This window comes from Hyperoodon ampullatus (assembly GCF_949752795.1).
Source record: "Hyperoodon ampullatus genome assembly, chromosome: 4".
NCBI lineage: Eukaryota > Metazoa > Chordata > Mammalia > Artiodactyla > Ziphiidae > Hyperoodon > Hyperoodon ampullatus.
In genome coordinates, this window is record NC_136917.1 from 56,393,691 (window position 1) to 56,417,367 (window position 23,677).

A 23,677-nucleotide genomic window follows, 5' to 3' on the forward strand; every position below is an offset into this window, starting at 1 on the left:
GAGCTCCAGGAATGCTTCTGGAGCAGGGTCTCTGATCATCTCACTCTGAGGCAGAGTAAACTCTTTACAAGGTCTGTGATTTGCCAGCTGTTGAGTTCCCCAAGTCAATGAAAGAGGCTGGGGGACACCAAGCAGGTAGGGTCTCCAACCTGACCAGCCAGGTACCTGGCACAAGGCAACACTTGATGAATACTTGTTGAATGGAAGAATAAATGAATAAATGGGTAAATAAATGCTACAGGAGTCCCTTTTCTCTATACTGGAGCTCCAGGTAAGACTTCCTTAGAAAAGAGAAAAAAAAAAGTTCCATTATGTGAAGACAAAGTCTGAAAACCACAGCAGTGGAGTAGACAGTGCTGACCCCCAATTACTAGTGGATTTTCAGTGCAGAGCTGATGTTGGGAGGTGGAGAGATGAGGAGAGGAGGTGACCTAGGGAAACTGGAACCAGGGCTCGCAACTGGATCACTGCCTCACTCTAGTTCAAAAGTCCTAAATCTTGGACCCCCTGAATGCCAGGCAAGACTTTGTGTACAGGCATTTTTCTATGCAGAAGATGCGGAGTTATCAGATTTTCAAAGGAACATGTGACCTATAAAAAATAAGCAGCACTGCCCTCAGTCACTATCTAAACCTCCACAGACATGGGCAATTGTAGTCACAAGGAGTCTGAACATTTTATAGCCAAGGAAATGGCAAGACAGAAAGGGCTGACTGGCCCAGAGCCACACGGCAGGCTTGTGACAGGGCTAGCATCTGCATCTGAGATTCAGGATGATGTTCTTTCTAATATATCAAGGGTTCTTAACCTGGAGTTCTTGGTTGGGCTTTAGGATCTAAGAAACTGCTGAACTGCATGCAAAATTGGGAAGATGTGCATTTTTCTATGGGAAGGAGTCAGTGCTTTCATCTGATTATCAAAGGGGTCTGTGACCTAAATAAGATAAGGCCCACTGTGATCCTCTATTCCCCGCAGAACCTGGAGAACTCATGGGTAGAGCTGTTCCTGTTCTGAGGCAACAGACCTTTGATCAGGGCGGGGTTGTATGTACGTGAGGGTTCGTGCTCTCACCCGGACGCTGCAACCCCTCCAAGTAGGCTGATGCCAGCCCTTATCCCCGATAACCGACTGAGAGTGAGACAGTGTGTATGCTGACAGAACTGAGTGTGCTGAACAGAAAGGTTAGAGAAACTTCTTGACATCAGCCGAGATGTCAGATTTGAGACCTTGGACGTGCTCAAAACTGTTTCCACCAAGATGGGCTCTGTCCCCCCGGGAGACTGAAGGAGCTGGCGAGCCAGCGAGCTCTCAGTTAAATGTCGTCTTAATTTGGAAGGCGGAGAGGGACATTTTTTATCAATAGTCAGCTGTTCTCCAGCACCAGGAGGGCAATGCAATGCTCACTCGGGGCCTGGGGGCCGTTCTGAGATTGACAGGAAGCCTCCTTGTCTGTTACCCAACTTCAGCTTGGCAGCTCACTGATCCCCACCTCTCCGCTGACTGAAATGAGTGAGATGGCAACTACCACCCTTGGGACTCTGTAGAGAACCAAATCTCCAACACGAGAAGAGAGGACAGGGGAGGGGAGGGAGGAGTTTTAGCACAGGCTCAGCCTGGCACATAGTGCGTACCTAGAAAATAGGTCAGTGTTTTCCAGTCCCTACTGAGTACTGGGCACAATATAATGGGTCTGGGGTGGGGGGCACGATCAGAAACGCTCGTTCAACAAACATTTTATATTTGCTGAGCTACTACAGGTCAGAAGTAGCACTAGGAATGGCAGTCAGGGGAGGGGTATACAGAATCATTCATTCAACAGATATTTTAAAGCATCTCCTATGTTGCTGGGTAGGCTTGGTGCTGGTGTCCGGTGGAGAAAAGACAATGCATAGAATCACTCATCCACTAAATGAATATTTACTGAACATTTACTAAGTGCCCTGCCCTGTATTAGCACTGAAGATATAATGAACCAAACAGCCTCATTCCCTCCACAGTGTCAGGGCTCCCTGAAAACAGCATCTCCGGATGAGGAAACTGAGGCAGCAGAGCCTTGCGCAAAGGGCTCATTGCTGAGGGCATCAGGGCTCGAACCTCGGGTCATCCTGACGCAGGCTGGCCCTGCTAACAAAGGCCACCTCCCTAGCCTCCCCTCACATTTCCTTTCAGGGCACTAACAATGAGTCATTAATAACGGAATTTTAATGGCAAAAGCACAGCAGTTCCAGGGTCTGCGAGGAAGCCCATCCCCTGGGGCTGTACAGAGACCGTAGGGACTGAACAGGGAGGATTCTTGGCCCCTTGACAGCATTTCTCTCACGACTCTTCCATCCTTCCTGCTCCACAAGGAGAGCTTAAAAATATTCTCCCTCCACATTTGGTACCCTAAATTGGATCAGCACTTGACTTATAACGACGAAGAGGGAGGGAGAGGCCTATTTGGCCATCAACACAGGAGGCCCTGGGTCTCCAGACTGTGTGAACTGCCCCTCTGCCCCAGGCATGGCCAGAGAAGCCCATAATCAGAGAACCCCAAGTGACAACAGGAGGGGAAGAGGCTGGCAAGTGGAGCTCCACGGGAAGGCAGGAAGTGACACTTTACTTTACACAGAGGGTGCCCGGGAAGGTTCATCGGCGATCTGCAGGGAGCTGGGCTCTGCGCCCGACTCTGTGAGGGAAGCACTGGGTTAACCAAGTTCTTTACTGCAGGACTTCTTGGAACCTTGAATATGTTGATGTGCATCGTGCATCTATAAAAAGGGGACGTCTAGTGCAGTGTTTCCCAAACTTATTTGACCACAGAAATCTTTTTTTTTTTTGCAGAGATTAGTGCACTGCACAGCTTAAAAACTGGAGCTTTAACCAATGTGTGTATTGAGCCCTTACCTGGACGACGGGGCCTTGTGCTAAGTGCTGAGGATACTGGAATCCAAAGACAAAGTCCCTGCTTCCAAGGAGCCATCTGTGGGAGAAAGCCACATGAGGGGACCAGTGGGGGTGAGGCCAGTGTGCAGGGCAGCCCTGGAAAGGGAGCAGAGGGCAGGAGAGGTGCTCGAGCTGGACGAAGCTTAGGAAGTTGCTGGGAAAAGTGTGATGAGACCACTAGAGGCTGGGGAGGGGGGCGGGCAGCAGAGAGGGAAATGTGGACAACTCCCCTCCTCAAATCCTCCCCGCTTTGAGCTGGCCATGCTGGGTGGTCTTTTGCATTTGGACAGTTCCTAGGGGGTTTGGGCCTCAGTCCCCCCACCCCCGTCCTCAACCACATCTCTGCTATTGAACTTGGGCTAACATCCAGAAGCCGGGGAACAGCTATATACAAATTCAGTAATTGGAGTCATTAGCGTTGACTCAGAAATCATTTTTTGCTATGTCTCTCTCTTGGAGAAGCTTTTAAGACCCTTTAAATTGGTTAATGGAGAGTTTAGAGATGAGGATGGAGCCTCGGCTTTCTGCTTCCCCTGCCCGTCTCCCTGGCTTTCCCCAACATACTCAAGGGCAAGAGTGATGAGATAATCCAGTATCTGTTTTATTAAACTCCCATCCATTTCTGGCACAAACCTTTCACAAAAGAGGATCTCAAAATCTACACTCTCCTGCTTCAAGACTCCAAGGGCCCAGTTGCCATTTACCCCCTCATATCTGCAGGACGATAGTAACGCTTTCACCTAAAATCACAGTGAGAACTGTGCAAAAGAGCCCTGGGCCAGGAGTCAGGAGGCTGGGGTCCTTGTCCCGGGCTGGTGACTCATAAAGCCATGTAACCATGGGCATCACTCTGCCTCCTCAGGCCTAAGTGAGCACCAACGTCCTTTCCGCAGTGAAATGCCCTACATGAGCCCTGGAGGGTAGGAGGGCAGACACCGCTGCCCTTGGCCTACAATTGAGGAAACAACACAGCAAGTAAGGCCACTGCTTCAAGGTGACGTGGCCAGAACCTGGATCTTTACACACTTTCTTCTTCTGTACTGTGCTGGGCAGGTACTTAAGGTTCTTTGGGAAGGCGGGTGAATATCTGGCCTCTTCTCTGGGATTCAAGTTGTGGTATCTCTCTGAGAACTCGCAGGCTCCATCTTTAGGGCTGAGTGAAGTGTGAAGGTCTGAAAAAGTCAAACAGTTACATCAGGCATTTAGACACTAAACTCCTTCCTTCCAAATCAAAGGTGAAATGGAGACAGTCGGGAATCCATTGGGGATGAACAAAAGCGGACATCATTCAGCGTTTCCTGAGTTTTGGGCATTCATGAAACCACCCCATGACTTTTGCCACCTCTCTGGATCTGTGCTCCCCTTTACGCAATGTCACAAGGTTTTTTCTCTACTTGATTCATTATTTTTAGTATCTGTGACACTATGATCTGCTAATCACATTTTTATAATATCTATTAATATAAAAACACTAAAATTAAAAAATATTAGTTTGAATACTACCTAAAATCCTCTGGTGAAGCACTGGAGGCACACACATCAGATGCTGGCAAAAAATGATGTGGTCTAAGCCTGAGGAAGTCGAAGACTGGCAAGGGGGAAGGGAAGGGAAGGGATTTGCTCCAAGGCAAAGGCTAACGTGAGGACCAGGGTCTCTGGACCCTTCAGTAAAGTTTTTCACAGGTCACTGAACGAATCTTTTTTATGCACAGAACAGAAATGACTGTGAATGGGGAATTCCCTGGCTGTCCAGTGGTTAGGACTCGGCGCTTTCACTACTGAGGCCGCGGGTTCAATCCCTGGTTGGGGAACTAAGATCCTCACAAGCCGTGTGGCGTGGCCAAAAAATGAATGTGTCCACTGCCCATTTGTGAGGCTACCAACTAGGGGAAATGGTCAAAGTCATTTATTAGCCATGCATTTGAAATTGCTTGGGAACCTGAGCCCCCATGGAATTTCTACCCTGTAAAGGGATACTGACACCCTGTTTTTGCTGCCATCCCATCTCCTCCCTGCCCGCCCCTCCCCCCCAGCTCCAGTGAGAGGTACCAGTGACTGCATTTTATCTCACCTTAGCCAAAACCCAGTCTGACGAGACTCCTTTCCAAGGGGTAGGGGTGTGGGAGAGCAGCCCTGCTGGGGGCTCCGGGGCTGGCTCTGAGACGAGCGCTTCTATAGAGGAGGCCAAGGTTCCCTGTGCTCGAGGCATGTGGCAGGTGCGAGGCTCCTGCCAGCAAGGTGTTCAGGCTGCAGAGGGAGGGGCTGGAAAACGACTTCAATCCTCTCACTGCCAGGTCGCTGGGCCCCGGGGCTGCGAGGAGAGACAAGAGCAACTCTTACTCAGGCTGTGTTCTTAGACTCCTACTTTGGAGCAGGGGCTTCTTAAAGGACTTGGTTCCCCTGGCACTACTAACCCAGGTCAGCCCGAGTGAGTCAGGAGTGAGCAGGGCTCCCAGAGCCCTAGATGGTAAGTCAGGGCACGGAGGCAGTCTTGGGATAGCGTCTCTCCTGACAAATCATTGGAGTGACTACCATTTATTCAACACCTACCGTGCGCCAGGCTGTGCTAAGCCCTTTGCTGTCATCTCATTTAATCTTTTTTTTAAAAATTTATTTATTTTTGGCTGCACTGGGTCTTCGTTGCTGCACGCAGGCTTTCTCTAGTTGTGGTGAGCGGGGGCTACCCTTCGTTGTGGTGCGCAGGCTTCTCAGTGCGGTGGCTTCTCTTGTTGTGGAGCACGGGCTCTAGGCTCGTGGGCTCTAGAGCTCAGGCTCAGTAGTTGTGGTGCACGGGCTTAGTTGCTCCGTGGCATATGGGATCTTCCCGGACCAGGGCTCAAACCCGTGTCCCCTGCATTGGCAGGCAGATTCTTAACCACTGCGCCACCACGGAAGTCCCATCTCATTTAATCTTTGCAATCTAATGAGTTTTCAGAGGTGAAGAAACAGAGGTGCAAAGACATACAGGCCAAGTTCAGGAATAGAGCAGGGGTTAAAACTCAGGTCTGACTCAAAAAGCTGTGCTCGTTCCCACCAATGGAGCAGAAGTAACAAAGAGACCAAAGGCTACTGCCACCCCTTCTCTGTCACAGGGTACTGAGCTCGGGGAGGCACCTGCTGGCTTTGACTCTCATCTGTACCTGCTGCCTCCATGGAAAAGAGGGTCCGCAGCCTCTCCTGGGCAGGCGCATTCCCCAGAGCTGCTGACTGCTGGTAGCATCTCACAGCCTCTCCCAGATTCCTCTGCACACCAAGGCCCTTCTCATAGCAAATTCCCAAGTGGTACCTGCTCTGTGAATCCTAAAGGAGAAGACGGACAGACACACAGATGCCCACGTATGCAGGACTGAAGAACTGAAACGCTGGGGCAGGAGGAAGGTACAGCAGTCAGCAGGCTGCTGCTTCATCCCTGCAGGGTCAGGCCCAGCCACAACCCTCCCTGGACCAAGGGATCTCAACTGTGAAGAGCCAGAGGCCCAGAACAGAGGACAGGGATCCCTCCACCCAGGGAGCTTCCGGCCAGAGCAGCATGGAGGCTTCTCGTGCTGAGGATGGTGCTGAAAGTGTGCAGAAGTGAAGGCTGTGGGAAGCACTTGGCCCTGCTCTGGGAGCCCAGGGAGTCGGGCTCCTATGTTATCCTGAAAGAGCCAGGAGCAGGGGTGGAGGCTGAGCTTCTGAAGGCCCTGAATGCCTTCCTGATTTCTACCCAGAGAGCTACAAAGCATACATTACAGAGAACATGTTTCTCCTCCTTTGAAACGTTAAAAGGCTAATTAATCCCTTTGTCCCTGGCTCTGGATCCTCTCTCCCCTCTCACTGAGAATGAGGCTCCTGGGAGAGGCAGTATCAGGTAGGGAGTAGGAGCCCAATCTTTACAGCCAGACGCCTGGGTTCCAATCTTGGCTCCACCACTTACCAGCTGTGTAACCTCGGGCATCATATTCTGTGTCTCTGTGCCTCAGTTTCCTCATCTGTAAAGTAGGCATAATAATAGCACCTATCTTATTACCCTGTCGTGAGGATTAAATGTGTCAATATGTGGAAAGTGCCTAGATTAGTGTTATTTTCACGCCTTTGGTTGCCCACATCATTCATCTCTCCCTCTCTGTAATGAATATTTTCATTATATTCAATCTCCCAACCATGGTTCTATTTCTCTTCTACCTTCTAAAGAGTTTCTGTAACATGTAGGTCAAAGTCTATGTAATAAATATGGTGGACTCATGGCTACAGGCCAACTTAGGACACAGTTAGGCCAAAACACCCATGCTGTTATGTATGTGTTACACAACATCCCTTTGTGCACTTCTCCTGGCGCGCTGGGTGACTAATGCCAGCCAGGGTGCCCCCAGGCTTGTCCCACACATGGTCACACAACCCACTGAGCCCAAGGAAGACTCTGGGGCTCTTTCATAGAAAGACAGGCACAGAGGCAGGTACTGTTTGATGACATTGGTCCCCTTTTGACGGCTACTGCAGATACTTTGGACAACACAGAGTGAAAAACGAGAAGTATTCTGATGCCCAAGAGTTCAATAACGCTATCACTGTGTTGCCAGGAAGTAAAGAGAAGCAGCAGCCTCTATGCAGGGAAATTCTAGTACATGGCCACTGCTGGCTTTAACCCAGGGCTCCTGGTCCTTTAAGATACAACTCAAAAAATATACTGGGGCTTCCCTGGTGGCGCAGTGGCTGAGAGTCCGCCTGCCAATGCAGGGGACACGGGTTCGTGCCCCGGTCCGGGAAGATCCCACATGCCGTGGAGCGGCTGGGCCCGTGAGCCATGGCCGCTGAGCCTGCGCGTCCGGAGCCTGTGCTCCGCAACGGGAGAGGCCACAACAGTGAGAGGCCCGCGTACCGCAAAAAAAAAAAAAAAAAAAAAAATATATACTGGTCAAAGACACTTGAGGATACAGCAAACCCACAGATGCCTTTTCGGTAATTCACAGTGACATAAAGCTCTGAGATTTCCTGCATTAAAGATACCTGTTTAACAAAGTATTTCCCAAACCCATCTGACCATTTTTCCCTCGTATTATTTATAAACGTTCCATGGAACTAATGCTCTGTGGAACAAACTCCATGCTGCCTGGATGCCAACCCCTAGGTGACAGACAACCAGACACCCTCTACACCCCCAAACTGCTCAATGTCTTCACATCACGTGTCTCCTGACTTCCCTGGACTATGCACCTTCCACGTGTACACTTTACAAAGCACTTTCACACTTATTATCTCAGATTTTGATCCTCACAACAACCCTGTGAAGTGGTAGACAGGTCAGGCAGGCATTATTATCCCAATCTTAGAGATGAGGAAAACAAGAAGTGACCAGCCCAGTAGTATGCTGGTAAATGTTTAACAACCAGCTCTCCAGGGGAAAAAGCCCTGTTTTGTAGCATTTGGCAATTCTGTGGTGCTAATCCTCTCCCCATAGCTGATTTCAAGCTAACAACAATTCTCGCAGGCTGGTACAAGCTAGTGCCAGCACACCACTGGACCTGTCCAAGGGACACACAGTAAGTCAGCAAGAGTTAAGGCTTGAAGCCAGCCCAATGCTCTTATCAACCGTCTCCTGGGCATGGTACCAGTTCCAAAATCCCTTCCTTTATCAGACTTGATCCCCATCGTGCCTGGATATGGACACCTCATACCCCATTGTTGGCTGCAAGCCAAAGATATTTCACGGCTCTCTGCTCGTCCAGGTACGCCTCCTTGGTGAAGAGCACCCCGAGGAAAGCTTGGGCCTGTGGTCAAGGAGGAAGGAAAAAGGTATCTTGGTCACTGCCAGGCCCCACCTGCCCCAAGTGCCCAGGAGTGACCCCACCAATAGCACTCACCTCTCTCAAGCCTGAGTCTGCAGCATGCTTCAGCATGGACACTGCCCTCTGCTGCTCAGGGTCCCATGAGGAGGCTGGATCTTGCAGCAGGCACCTGGCATAGCGGTACTGAGCCAGGTTGTGGCCCTGGCTGGCAGCCAGCTGGTAATAAAAGGCTGCCTGGGGCAAAGGGAAAAATATCCAGTCAACTGATAACTCTGTAAGCTGCCTTTTTTTGGAGTGAAGTTTTTAAAAATTATTTTAATTAAATAACACATAATCATTATAGATTAGTCAGAAAATACAGATAAGCCAAAAATAGAAACAAAATCCCAAGAAATCCTGCCTCCTAAAGATCATTCTCTGTTAACATTTTAGTGTACAATCTTGTAAATTTCTTCCCCCCTGTACTGTATGTATTAACATATATACACAAATATGTTAATATACACTCACACACATATATAAATGTGTGTGTGTATGTGTGTGTGTAGGAAGAAAGGGAGAGAAAACTACAATATTTTTTGTAACGTATTTTGTAACCTATTTTCTTTCATTTAACAATACACCATGAATATCTTCCCCTGCAAATAAATATAGGTCTAGCATATCATTTTTAAGGCCCACAAAGATGTTATTAACCAATTCTCTGTTGAAGGAACTTCAAGTTTCTTCCCTTTTTTTGGCCATCGTATACAATTCCAAGAAACTGTTATATATAAATTCTTATATATAACATCTATGCATACTTATCCTACTTTTTAGAATTAATTGATCCATTCATCAAGGTAATGTTCTATGTCGTGAGGATACAGCTGCAAAGAAGATAGACAAGGTCCCCGGCCTTCCTGTGTTTTGAGTCTAAATTCCTAGAAGCTGGGGACTTCTTTCTTAGTTTTCCCTCTGGGCTGGAAGACAGAAGCTGGACTTTCCCAAGCCCTGCCCACTGCTCATTCCTGGAGGTCACTCTGGACAGTGCAGCATAGGCCACGGGCCTGGGGGCAGGGAGGAAGTGTAGTACCTTGCCTAGGTCCCTGGGGGTACCTCTGCCGTGCTCGTGACACAAGCCCACATTGTACTGCGCTTTGCTGTAGCCACGGTCTGCTGCTTTCTGGAAGTAAGAAAAGCCTGCCATGTAGTCTCCATCCCTCATGTTCTCTGTCCCTGTAAGAAAGCACTAGGCATAAACATAGCTTCCTCTGTGAACTTCTCCACATTCTTAAGTCAGATACCCACATGCTCCTTCCTTTCTTTTTTGTGCTAGACACTTCGCATGCACTTCCATCCTCTGAATATTTCACTGGTTTGCCATAGGTATCAGTGGGTTCTGCCCTCCTGTACACCATCCTCCTCTTGGTAACAACATCCTCATTTCCCTTTGGGAACAGCCCTCCCCCCAGTGCTGTCAATCAATGTGCCTGCCCTCTTCCCAACCAATGAGACCCTCTCTCAGGAATCTGAATCTTGATCTGGCTGCAACAGGAAAGAAAACAGCTTCTGCAGGTTTATTCTGATGGCAGCACTCTGAAGACGCTGTTTCTCAGTTACTGCCGCATGCATCCCTGGAGCCTCTGATTCCTTTCCTTTCTGAGGCTTGGCAAGTCAATAGATCCCAATAGATTCCTTTTGTGCTTAGGTTAGCCAAAGTGGTTTTAGGCTGCTTGTAACCAACATAACGTAACTGATTCAGCTGACACTGTCAATCTTGCTTTGTGAGGAAACTGTGAGAGAATATAAGAAAGAGAGCCCAGCTCCAAAGCCCATGTTCTCTTTATCATCCAAACGAAAAGGAAAACAGGGAAGGGGCTGAGCACAGCCTACTCTCAACTCTAAGCCTTTGCTCAAGCTGTTTCTCCTGCCTGGGATATCTTTTTCTGCCTCTATCATCAGGCCTTCCCAACCTGTTTCTGCTCTGGAATCTTCAGACCACACTCAGGCTTTAAACACTCTTTCGGCACTTACTTCATACACAAGCCTTTTTCTAGGAACTAAACTGTTTCAAGAGTACAAGCCCTGTCTCCTCAATTAGACTGTAAAATCCTGGAGGCAGAAGCAGAAAAAGAATGTAGAAGAAATAACTTTGCATAGGGTGAAAGCTCTATACAAATGCAAAATATGATTATGGCTTATGCTCCCTTTGTGTTCTGCCACAGTGCTTAGCACTTGCTGAATAAATGAATATGCATATGAAGGAAGGAATGGGCAAGAAAATTCTCAGAAGACTGTCTGCCCATGAAAAATCACAAAAAGCTAATGAGGCAGAAGCCGGGTTCCATTCGGCCAGCAGTGAATGAGTCACCTCCTGGCTGCCTGAAAACTCACTGTCAAGGGTTCACAGAGCCCTCTGTCCTTGAGGAGAAGACTCGAGAGGGCACAGGATCCCACCCTGTCCCCATCCCCCACACCAGATCCTCTGCCTCTAACCTAAACCAAGTCACCATCACGTTTTGCTTAGCCATCAGTAACAGCTCCAATCTAGTCCCCTGTTTCCCCTCTGGCATTCCTATGACCCGCGTCTGTCTACACAGCAGGCAGAGAGATCTGTGGAAAAGTAAATCAGATCACATGACTACCCCCACTTCCTGCTCCAGCGTAAAACACTCCAATGGCTTCCTGTCTCACTTAGAAGCACCATACACCACCATGGCTCAGAAGGCCTGATCTGATCTGGCCCCTGCCTGCTTCTCTGACTTCATCTCTTTCTACTCTCCTGGTGATCGCTAAACTACAACCACGCTCACCCTTTTCTTTGTTCCTTTAACAAACAAAACTCAATCCTGCCTCAGGACCTTTGCACTTGCTGTTCCCTTTACTTGGAAAGCTTTCTCCAGATGGAAACAAGACTGGCTTGTTTTTGTCAGTCAGGTCAAGGATCTTTCCATCCGCGAGGCCTTCCAAATCAAAGCTGCTCCTTGCCCAAGTCACTAATGCATCCCCCTGTTTAATTTTCTCCCTAACATTTATCACTATCTGAAATTCTCTTTTTTATTTGTTTACCAGGTTGTTGTTTTTCTTTCCCTCAACCTACATGGAAGCTCCATGAGAGGAAGGACTTTGTCTTTTGAATCACTGTACCCCCAACACCTAAACTAAGGCCTAACCAAAGGTGAATGCTTAATACATTTGTACTGAATGAATCCTAGCCTCTCACTCACTTGCCCACTAGAGTCCAGGAGATGCTGCTGGCAGTCTGGGTCTCCACATGAGAAGGCCTGAAAGAAGCCAAGTCACTGCAGAGAACAGGACAAATGGTGGGGAGGAATCTGGAGTCTCCAGATGTGGGTAAGGAAGGGCACTTGAGGGCCTGCTCCAAACCTCAGGAGCCTGTTCTTGCCTAAGTGCGGCAGAAAATTCAAGGTGTCATTCAAGATTTATTTTCTCCTTCTTACACAGTAACCGAATTTTCAGGTAAATGGTCATTCACCTAAGGACTCTATTTTCCAGGCTCCTCTGTGACTAGGTAAGGCCGCAAGCCTTCATTCTAGACAATGATTTGTGCAACTTCTAGGTTGGGGAGGAGTGGTCCTTTAGTTTTCCCACCTTTCCCTTCTAGCTAGCTAGAATTTGGATATGAGGCAAACTGAACCTTGAGATGGGAGCCCATTTTAAGAAGGGCAGAACCATTTGACTGAGAATAGGTCCCTGACACCACTGTGCCACCATGCCAGATTTGGTCGACCTACCTGGGAGAAAATAAACTCTCTCTTATGTAAACCACTCCCTGCCCTGACTCTACTTGACCTACCGCATACCCTTTCCATTTTCCCATCCGCCCTCCTTGAGACAGGGTCCACCCAGTTACCCAGGAAGTTGAAAGCGATGGAAACACTGAGCTGGAAGAGCTGCTGAATGGAAGTCATGGCCTCCTCGAGGGACAGACTTTTTGATTTATCTTGTTCCTGGGGAAGAAATACAAAGACTCATCATGGGACAGTTCACTGGGATTGCCACCTGTCTAGGGGAATGTTATGGGGATCCAGGTGGCCAAATCTGGACAATACCTGCTTTTCGCCAGTGGGCTGAGGCTGGGCTGGCTTTGCCTTGGACTTGAAGCTACTGCTGGCATGCAGGAAGCCGGCGTCACTGGGATCTGCAAGGGAAAAGGCAAAGGAGGAAGGTGTTAGTTCTCCTTTTCTCTCACTCCCCTGGTCCACAGAGCCCTCCATCCAGCACCACTGCCAGGAACCAAAATCATTCCAAATTGCCCCAGAAAGCATGGGGGCTCACAGGAATGACAATTCCCCAATGTGGCATATGCAGCAACAAATGTCCATCTGCCCAACTCCCCACCCCGCCACCGCCTTCTGCTGATTTTAGGAGGTGGGACCATACCTTCCTCAGAGGCACCCTGAAGACCAGTTGCTCTCAAGGAGCTGGGTGAAGAGAGGCTCTCGGGCCGAGTGGAGGGTTCTTCCTCGCCCAGCCCGAGTTCCCTGAGGCCAGTGTGCCTGGGAGCCGGGCTATCAGGGCTGGGCAGAATGTGTCTCCGCAGTGCTGGAAAGAGCCAGTGAGAGCGGTCACGTCAGAAGGGGATAGGTTCAGCCTGCTGGGGCTGACTGAGCCCTCCCTGAGGCTTCGCGGACCAAAGGAAGAATCTGGAAACTCCTGAGACATGTCCTTCACATGCCTCCTCCTCCATTTCCTTGGCTGGCTTCCCTCTGCAGGGGTGGAGAGGGGCCCACATTTATGCTGATCCCCACACCCCAAGCATAAATCACTCCTTGGCTTGAATTCTTCCAGTCGCAGGGAGGGATCTACTTTATTCACTGTTCTAGCCCCAGCACTTAGCACTTTGTTTGATGGTTAATACTGATTATGATTATAATCATAATACTAAGGGCAAGAACTTAAACCGCTACTTACTGAGCACATACTACATGCCAGGCACAGTTCTAAGCCCTCAACATGTATTAACTCATTTAGTCCTTCCAAGAAACCTGTGGGGGTGGGTTTTATTATTTCCCCATTCTATAGGTGAAGAAACTGAGGCACAGGGAAGTTAAAAGTAACTCATCCAGGGACACCAAACTAGTATCAGCAGTTCTAGGCTTGAACCTTGACAATGTGACTCCAGAGCCTTAATCACTATGGTGCATTGCCTCTGTACCATGGCACATGATAGCCATTCAATAAAGATTCACTTATTGATGAATGACTGACCAGAGAATGACCTAACTGGCTGAGGAGTGGGCAGGAAGCCACTCCTAGGATCTAAAATAACCTGGACCCCTGTGGGGCTCTGTCAATGGAAGGGGAGGGGAGGACATGGGAGGAGCCTGGAGGGCAGGCGTGGCCCACACGCTGGGTGGACAGACCTTCCTCCCATTCCTCTTCCTCTGACTGCAGATAGGAGAGGCAAGGAGCTGCTGACGGCTCTTTTCCTGAGGTGTGTCCAGAGATGCTTCCTGGCCCAGAGAAACTCCCAGCCCAGCTCTTCTGCCCCAGGACTGAGAACTCACAGGAGCACGGGTGCCTCAAGGGAGATGAGAGGAAACGGTCCAGAGGACTGTGCCAAAAGCAGCGCTCCGCTCGCCGAGGTCCTGCTGGCAGGGACGCCTGGAAGTGGATCTGCCTTGCCAGCTGCAGGGCCAGCACGGCCAGGGTGCCCTGAGGAAGACAGCACTTCAAGGGACACAGCTCTCCACCAGTCAACTCCTTCAGTCTTCGCCTACATCTCCAACATCACTTCCTCGAGAAGTCCTTCCTGACTCCTGGTTGTAGCCGCTCCCCCACTGCACACTCTCATAAGCACCCGAACTTCCCCCATGGAGCCCTGATCACACTGGTACTTAAACAGCCATCTCTACAATTATTCATCAAGGTCTGTCTCTCCTGTTAGTCTCTAAGCACCACGAGGGAGGAACCATGTCTGTTTTGCTCACCTACGTATCCCCGGCGCCTAGCAGAGCACTAAGATACAGCACTAATAAATACATGCTGAATAAACGCCTGAGCGAGTGACTGAATAAACAAAGTCTAAGCAGGCAAAAAGATAACGTGGCAAATTTGGGCTTGGGCACACATGCAGCCAAATGCAGACAGGTCAGAGTTCCCCATCAGGCTCCCTCTTTCTCTAGCCTGGCACAACTCCTCCCCCACCCCCAAGCCACCCCACCACACACATTCACAGCTACAGGCTTGTTGTGGGTGTCTCTTCTCCAACAGGTCTGCAGAAGACCTAAGCTAGCTCCTAGCTCAGTGCTTGGTTTTCCCTGTCCCTTCCTGTGTTATGCACGAGAAAGGACACCCAAATATGTATTTGTTGCAACAGGCACTGTATACAATGGCAAACAAGACAGACCCAGTCTCTGCCCTCGTGGAGTTCATATCTTCATTGAGGGAGAAAGACAAAATCCAAGTACACAGAGAAATAATATAATAACTACAAATTATGCTAAATGCCGCTAAGGAAACAAATCAAGAGTTTACACAGGGCATAAGAGGGACCCCTGACAAGACAGGGAGTAGAGGAAAGCCTGTCTGTAGAAGTGATGTGTGTGCTGAGACCAGAAGGAAGAGAAGGTCCCAGCAATGTCAATAACAGGGACACGTATCCGTATCACTGGAGATAAGCTTGTGCTCAGGCCCTTTCACATAGGCAGTAGTGACAGAGCTGAGGGATGGCATCAGGACCCCTGAGATGCAGACCCAGTTTCTAGAAGGACTCACTATAGGATTGCCCTAGGGTTCATATCTTTGACAAAATGGGAAAACACATCCCTCTCCCTAGGCCATAGCTCCCCAGAGAGAAGTGTCCCTGGCATGGAGACATTCCAGTCTCAGCTCTGCTGATGACACCAAGTTATAGATGAGACAACTGAGGCTCAGAGAGGTCAAGCCACTTGACCAAAGTACGCAGCATGAAAGTGAGAGGGATGAGAAGCAATGGAGACAAGTGTGACGTGAGTGCCAACTTCATTTAGAATATCTTATAAGCAGAACCTAAGAGGCAAAGATTCTGCCTTGTTAGACCTCGTGTTAGCTCGTATTACCGAGCCTCTGCCTTTATAGATCAGATTTAACAAATATTTACTGAGCGACGATCATGGGTCAGGATATGTACTATGTGCTTTTACAGGCCATACTAGGTATAGCAACCAAGCCGTAGAGCACAGTAGCTAAGAGCACGAGCTCCAGAGTAAAATCTGGTTCCTCTACTGAATAGCTGTGTGACCTTAAGAGTGTTACCTAAAGTTTCAGAGCCTGAGTTTTCTCATCTATAAAATAGAGATTATATTTCCTCTGCAAGATTTTGTAAGGATTAAATAAGATGATATATATAGATACATTAATAAATTAAAAGTTAGCTATTTAGTATTGTTTAATTGTAAGATTCAGGAAGGCAAGAATCATATCTACCTTGTTCTCTGCTATGTCCCTAGTACTTAGCAAAAAATGCCTGGCTCAAAGAAAGTGTTAAATAAATGTTTACTGAATGAAAGGAGGAATATATACATGGGGAGTAGGGGGAAAGGGAGCAGCAATATCTCCCCAAATATGCTCCAATGCCAGTTACTCAAATTTTGAGTGTGGCCACAATGATGCCCTAGCTCTTGTTTCTAGGCTATACTTCCATACAGGATCATTCTCATCCACACTGAAGGACAAGGACAGGACTGGGGAAACCTTACCCATGATATGGCATCCCACAATGTGTTCCGGGAGTCACGGGCAGACATCCACTGGAAGGCAGCCTTCCATCCATGGGACCTTGGGCCCTTGCTTGTGCCTGGGCCATGGTGGCCAGACCTAGAAGATATAACAGAGGCTATCAAGTTCTGTCCTAAGTGGGAGTAGAGGGAGGCTAGGGGAGCACATGGGTGACGGAATGGTAGTATTTCACCTGTCGAAACTGGGCACAGGGACCAGCAGGTTGGAGGAGGTAGCCTGAGGCCCATCTGGGCTGGTGGACTTGGAGGTCACCCCACGGAGGTCAGGTCCCAGCAGACGGGGAAGGGCTGTGCAGAGCAAGGATCAGTCACTTTGATATGAGCGGGATTGAGGCAACAGTAGCCCCACCAATCTTCCCTCTGACCCTTGACAGAGCCCCCACCCCAGGAACCCAGGAAACACTGGCACCTGCTTCTGCAGAAGTTCTTAAACAAGGATACATACACGTGGGGATCTTTTGCTAAGTACAGATTCCAGCGTGCCACCCCAGAACCAAATAAACTAGGATCATTCAGGGTTGAGCATCAATATTTTGAAAAAGCTCCCCGGGTGATTCTGACGCCCTCCTAGGGCTGACAACCACTGTTCTAAAATGACCAGACATTCATACACAAACTCTCGCTCATTGTTTGTAGCTCTTTGTCTCTAAATCGCGCCTCTTTTCATTGGCTCCGCCTACCCCATTGGCCCCGCCCACTGCACTGGCCTCTACTCATCTTTCATGAACTCCGCCCACCATCTCCGGCTACTTGGCTCCTCCCCTTCCAATAGCTCCACCCATCTCCTTGGCTCTAAGTTCCACCCTCTTCCTACTAGCCGCGCCCACACCTCAAAATCGAACAGCCCCTTGACTGAGTGCAGCGGGTCCCCTAGCGACCCCGCCTCTCTTCCGCTCTAACACCGCCCACTATTGCTTTGGCTCAGTCCTCCGGCCCGCCCCCTCCTCAGTTCCAAGTCTCAGCTGCCGCAAGACCTGCGGCCGAAGGCCCTTACCTCGGCCCAGGAGTCCCGGGAGCCGCCACATGTCGTCGCCAACACCATAGAGCTCGCAACCGAAAGAGCGCGGCTAAACCCCGGGACGGCGGCTAGAGTGGCCTGTGTGGCGCCCTCGGAGTGGCCGAGTCCCCAAGGAAGCTCACCGCCAGCCAATTAGAAGGGGGCCCAGCCGGAAGGACGGCGCTCAGCGAAAGGAAGTGGGAGGTGTAGGCGTACTGGGGCTAGCGGGGAGGTGAATTGAGACAAGGGCACGGGGATGTGGGCCCGGCCTCCGGTGGAAGAGGTGTCATTTGCTGCCCGCATAAGAATGGCGGGGGGGCGTCGCGCAGAGGAGTGGGGTCGCAGGGGGCGAAGCTGAACCGCCTCAGAAGAAGGACCATTGAGAAGCGGGGCGAGAGCGGCCTCGGTGGTGCCAGACGACCTTGGAGACACCGTGGAGACTCGAGGGGCAACAGTCTTCCCCAGGCCCCGATGCTAGAGGAGGTGGGAGACACCAGGTCCAGTGGGTGGGGGAGAGGAACCTTAGGGTCCGACGGAGGAAACCAGTAGTACGAGCTTTCCGCCCAAGGCCATCTGCTTGGAGTTGCCCGACTGGGTAGGCGATGGAAACTGCGAGTGGGGTTCCGATTCGGGGGGATCCAGCTCTGGCTCCAGCTTTGTCTCACTGTGTAGCCTCGGGCTGAGCCCTTCCCTTGTCTGGGCCTCCGTCTGCCCAGTGATAGGGTCAGATAGAGTGAGCTCGACTGGTCCTTCCTGATTTGACAAGGAACAACTTGAATTGCTGCTTTCAAAATACCAAAGAGGAGACTGGCCCTTTCCCCGCCCCCACGCCTGTTAATCAGAGCTCTCATCTTCAGACCCAGCCAGAGTTATCTGTGTATTCTTTTGTTGGGCAAAGACTCGGTCCTCTGCCCACACCTGAATCCGTGAAATAAAGGAGCTCAAAATCAAATGTAAGTTGCTTACACTTTCTCCCTCCTCCTTTCTCCCAGGTAGTGACTTCTGGCTTGATGGAAGTCTCTATCTGGGGTAAAAGTACTGGAGGTACCTACTTTTAGACCCAGGCATGTGTATGACAGTGGTATTAATTTGTTCAGCAATTTTTGAGCCATATGTCAGCCAGCATCCTAGAATCGGAGAAGACCGAGGAGTAAAGAGCATTTGTAGTCTCCAGGAAGACATGGTCCAGTGTTTTAAGAGTGGCCTCTGGAGTCCCACACATGGTTTGAATGGTTTCTTACTTCCTGTTATGTATTCTTGGTCAGTTTACTTAACCACTTTAAGCCTCAGGTTCTTGATCTATAAAATAGGAAAATGGATACCTCATGCAATTGTTGTGAGGCTTAAACAACACATTTAAACTGTCTAGTTCCCGGCACATAGTAAGAGCCTAATGAATGTAAGTTGCTATTAATGGCAGTGGTAGAGGAGGTGAGTAGGCAAAAGGCATAGATATGTTCCAGTAGAAGCAAGAGCACTGGGTTATGGGATACCATGGAAGGATTCAGAAAAGTAGTTGCATTTGAGTTGGACCTTTAAATTTGAGTAAGAATTTACCAGGTGGAGAAGGGAGAAAGGTATTGCAAGCAGAAGAAGCAATAAACAAAGGCCCAGAAATGTGAATATTGGGAAACTTCAGAAATACCCTTGGCTTTGGGATTTGGGGCAGCCACCTTTCACATTCCTTGTGTTATTGTGTCAAAATAAAATAACAAGCATGCTGGTTCAGCTCTCTTCCTCCTCCCAGCACTTCCCAACTGTTTGAGCCCTCACTGCTCTCCACGTTTCCCAATTCCTGTAGCACTTAATTTCTTACCACACAATTTAGCAGTAATTATATGTTGTCCTGTTATTTAATTATCTCATTTGTGTAAGTCTAGTCTCCCCAGTTCTCTCCCTCAGGGCAGGGATGGCATTTTCCCATTTTGCATCCCACGTAAGGCTTGACACAGAAGATATTCAAACAATACACGTTGACTTGACTGGACACTTTGTGCTGATGATTATTACAGACAAGACCACCAGACCTCAATCCTGGGATTTACCGATTTGAGCAGAAATGTATTCATTCCACGTACATTGAAGGCCCTCCGTGTTTAAAGCGAGTTAAAAATTTTTGACGATGATGTCTGTTCCTATGTGTAAAGTGGCATTTTGATGTCTTTTGTCCCTAGAAGCCTGTGAACGCTAACAGACCATTTGAGTGAGGGGTACTTGGCTAGGGCAGCTGGAGTCCTCACTGACTGACACACCAGATCACCTGTTCAGTGCTGCCCAGAGGAGCACCATCAGGGATAACAACTTTGTTCCTTGCCTTTAGCTTCTGAACTTGCAGGCCCGAACCATTAGCCATTCTCTTCTGCTCCTGACGTTGCTCTGTGTTGTTGGCTTGCAGCCCAAAGTCAATCTGACTCAGTCCCGCTACAAAGGTAAGCTGTCTTACATTGGGAACTTACTGCCCAGATGTCCAGTTAATCACCTTTTGTTGATGCCATTGTATACTCAACACAGTGAGTGGTCTAGACATTTGTTGTTGGCTTTGCCTTGTAGACATTGTTAATTTGCATTCATCAAATATATGAGAGCTTATTCTGTGCTGGAGAATGTCCTGAGTATATAACAATTTTTAAGAATGGAATGGTCCCTGCCTTCATGGAGAAAATAGTCTAGAAGGACAAACAAATTCAGTAGATGATTGAAATCCAGAATGGTCCTTTAGTTATGTATTGCAGCATAGCAAACTCTCCAAAATTTAGTGGCTTAAAACAATCATTTTATTATCTCTTGCAGTTCTGTGAACTGACTGGGCTCAGCTGGGCAATTCTGCTGCTCTCACTTGGGGTCTGTCGTGAGGTGGCAGTCAGATGGCAGCTGAGGCTGGAGTCATATGAAGGCTCAACTAGGCCTCTTTCTTTCTCCGTGTAGTCCCAGGGCCTCTCCATCTGGGTAGCTGAACTTCTTTTTTTTATTTTTTTTTTTTGCGGTACGCGGGCCTCTCACTGTTGTGGCCTCTCCCGTAGCGGAGCACAGGCTCCGGACGCGCAGGCTCAGCGGCCATGGCTCACGGGCCCAGCCGCTCCGCGGCATGTGGGATCTTCCCGGACCGGGGCACGAACCCATGTCCCCTGCATCGGCAGGCGGACTCTCAACCACTGCGCCACCAGGGAAGCCCTGAACTTCTTAAATAGTGGCTCAGAGCTTCTAAAAGTACAAAAGCAGAAACTGCCAGGCTTCCTCAGCCTTAGGCTTGGAACCTGCACAGGGTCACTTCTCCCACACTCTGTTGGTTAAAGCACTTCACAGAGTCATCCCAGCATCAGTGTGGGAGGGGAAGACACACAGGCACGAATACAGGGGAATGTGGTTTTTTTGTGGGGAAAGAACAGGGTGCTATTGGAACACCCAGGGGAAGCTCATAACCTAGGTATGGAAGTCAGGAAGACTTCCTGGAGGCAGTGACTTCTAAACCAATGAACCTGAATGAGGAGGCCTGGGAACTAGCCAGATGAAGGAGGGAAGGGAAAAACAATTCAGGCAGGGGAAACAGCTGGTACAAAGTCCCAGGGAGGCAAAGAGAGCACAATTTAAGATCAGTGCAACTGTAGCTAGGGTAGGGGATGGTGGAGGGGGTGGTATAGGATAGCAATAGCCCTTTAGTCTGGAGAGGTAAATGGGGCCAGATCATAAAGTCTGTTTTTTTTAACTTTTTATTTTATATTGGAGTATAGTTGATTAATAATGTTGTGATAGTTTCAGGTGTGCAGCAAAGTGATTCAGTTATATATATATCTATATATATATCTATTCTTTTTCCAACTCTTTTCCCATTTAGGTTGTTACGTATTATTGAGTAGAGTTCCCTGTGCTCTACAGTAGGTCCTTGTTGGTTCATAGTCTTATATAGCGCCCACCCCCACACCATGTCTGGACTCTGTCCTAAGGGCATGAAACATCAAAGAAGGAAGGAGGGGCATGATCAGGCCCAAGGGATGCTAAAAGGCTCTTGGCTGCTGTGTGAGGGATGGTTTGGAGAGGGTCAAGCCCTCATTTTCACCCTGTCCCTTCTAGCCAGTGACCTCACCTTCATCGCTGAGAAGGCTGAGTCATCGCAGCACTGACACCAGTTCCTTTTGCTTTTTGTTAGTGGGAATTTGTATCATTAAAAAATGCAGACTCCTTTGTGCAAGTTTTTGATTTTTTTTGTTTGTTTTGTATTAGGGAAAAAAACCAAAAACATGTCATAGAAAGTCTGCTACTTCTGGTAGCATCTGGACATGAGGCTGGCCAGGTGGTCAAGCAGTTTATACTTAAGTGTGAACTGTGTTAAGGAAGAGCCTGCCTGCAAAAAGCAGGGATCGTGCCAGGCTCAGTGGATTCTACCCCTCACTTAAAAAATGGTCTGCCTGCTGGGACTTCCCTGGTGGCGCAGTGGTTAAGAATCCGCCTGCCAATGCAGGGGACACGGGTTCGAGCCCTGGTCCAGGAAGATCCCACATGCCGCGGAGCAACTAAGCCCGTGAGCCACAACTACTGAGCCCACAAGCCACAACTACTGAAGCCCATGTGCCCAGAGCCCGTGCTCCGCAACAAGAGAAGCCACCGCAATGAGAAGCCCACACACAGCAACGAAGACCCAACACACCCAAAAATAAAGTAAAAAAAAAAAAAAAAAGTCTGTTAAAGGAGAGCCTACTCTAGTAAAAACATCACTAAACGGCTTATAACAAAACCCAGCAGACCCCACACACAGCTCTCTACCCTCTAGTCCTACTCCCTAGAGGCAACAATTTTCAACTCTTTAAAATTTCTAGAAGCAGCACAGAAGAGCAGTGGAATGGGACTATCTGGCATCCAACCCCGCTCTCCCACTTACCAGCTGGGTGACCTTGGTCAAGTGAATTATATTATCTTTTACCTTGGTTTCCACATCTGTAAGATGGGAATGATAATTGTACACATCTCATGAGATAACACATAATTGCCTGGCACGTGGTCAACAAACAGTAATGTGAAGAAGGATCTAACTTGAAAGCAGCTGTGAAGACAGCTGTGGATGTTTAGCTGCACACTGTACAAATAAATGTAAGCCATGAATGTGCGTTGGAGGAAATGACAAGAACACAGAAGGGGTTTGTCTCTTTCCTTTGTTCTAAGGCCAAACTCTGTATTTGCTCCTGTCCCATTCCCTTCCTGTCTCTTCTAGAACCTTGTCTCTATAATTATCCTGACCCTCAAGACAAGCATACATCTATTAGTTTTTTTCTTTCTATGAAATATACACAGGCCTTTCCTATCTTGGGGGGAAAATCCTTTATTTCATCCTCCTGCCCTTTACAGCTACCATTCTGTTTCGTTCTCTCTACTGCTGGATTTCTTAATTAAGTAACACACACACTGCCTCCCATTCCTTCACGACTCCCTCACTTTTCGGCCGTCTCCCAGCTTCCATCGCTACTCTTCTGACACAGCTGTCTCCAGGGTCATCAAAGACCACCTCATTGACCACCTCATTAACCACCAGTGGGCCTTCGCTCAATCAGTCTTGACCCAGAGCCCTTGACTCACTTGACCGTCCACTCCTTAACTCTCACATACCAAACCACCTCGTCACCCAACCCTTCCTTATGGCCGTCAATTGTATCATTTCCCCAGACCATTCAGGAATAAACCTTAAACTCAGGGTTGGCTCAACTCCTTTCTCTGCCCACCCCCATATTACTTTTGACTCTTACTGCAAATGTGAGAAACTCATTGAAGATAGCTTTATAGAAAAGTTTTTATCAGGATATGGAGGAGTGGGGGACAGCTAATGGACCCCAAAGGTAGAATGCATCTGGAACCCGGAAAGCCCAGGACTGCAGACTCGAAGCCAATGATGTGAGTCCTCTCTCTCTAGCTTGCCTCCTGGATTTCTCGTGATCGGCACTCCAAAGGTGTCAGACACTCCCACACCCAGCTAGTCACCAGGTCCTGTAAAAATCACCATCTTTTGTGTCAGCCCCTTGAATCTGTCTCCTCTCCAGCTTCCCTTGTACTGCCTCTCCCATGTTTGTTTACCTCCTGATCACCGTTTCTGCCATTGCCTCTTCCTCCTGACGCTGAGTACAGCATTGCGAACATTTCATTTCTCTGTCCGTCACTCTCTTCCTGACCTTCCTTCTGGGTGGCTGACTCCTAAACAGGAGTAGAGTGGTTAAGAGCTTGAATTCTGGAGTCCTAATGGCCTGGGCTTGAATCCCCCACCACTTTGTTTTTGTTTTTGGCCG

The 23,677-nt window shown here is 48.8% G+C and overlaps 1 protein-coding gene across 1 annotated transcript; it reads right to left on the reverse strand.

Annotated features, from left to right (window-relative positions):
* Window positions 1-3,981: 3,981 nt before the first annotated feature.
* DELE1 (DAP3 binding cell death enhancer 1) lies at window positions 3,982-17,439 on the reverse strand (the record flags this gene model as incomplete). Its single annotated transcript, XM_079701832.1, has 13 exons — window positions 3,982-4,097; window positions 4,997-5,236; window positions 6,066-6,225; window positions 8,580-8,672; window positions 8,766-8,924; window positions 9,766-9,908; window positions 12,547-12,643; window positions 12,749-12,834; window positions 13,077-13,238; window positions 14,204-14,351; window positions 16,376-16,493; window positions 16,588-16,702; window positions 17,409-17,439. 12 exons carry the CDS (start codon window positions 17,437-17,439, stop codon window positions 4,998-5,000), a joined length of 1,551 nt encoding a protein of 516 aa, XP_079557958.1. The 3' UTR covers window positions 3,982-4,097; window position 4,997.
* Window positions 17,440-23,677: the final 6,238 nt, after the last annotated feature.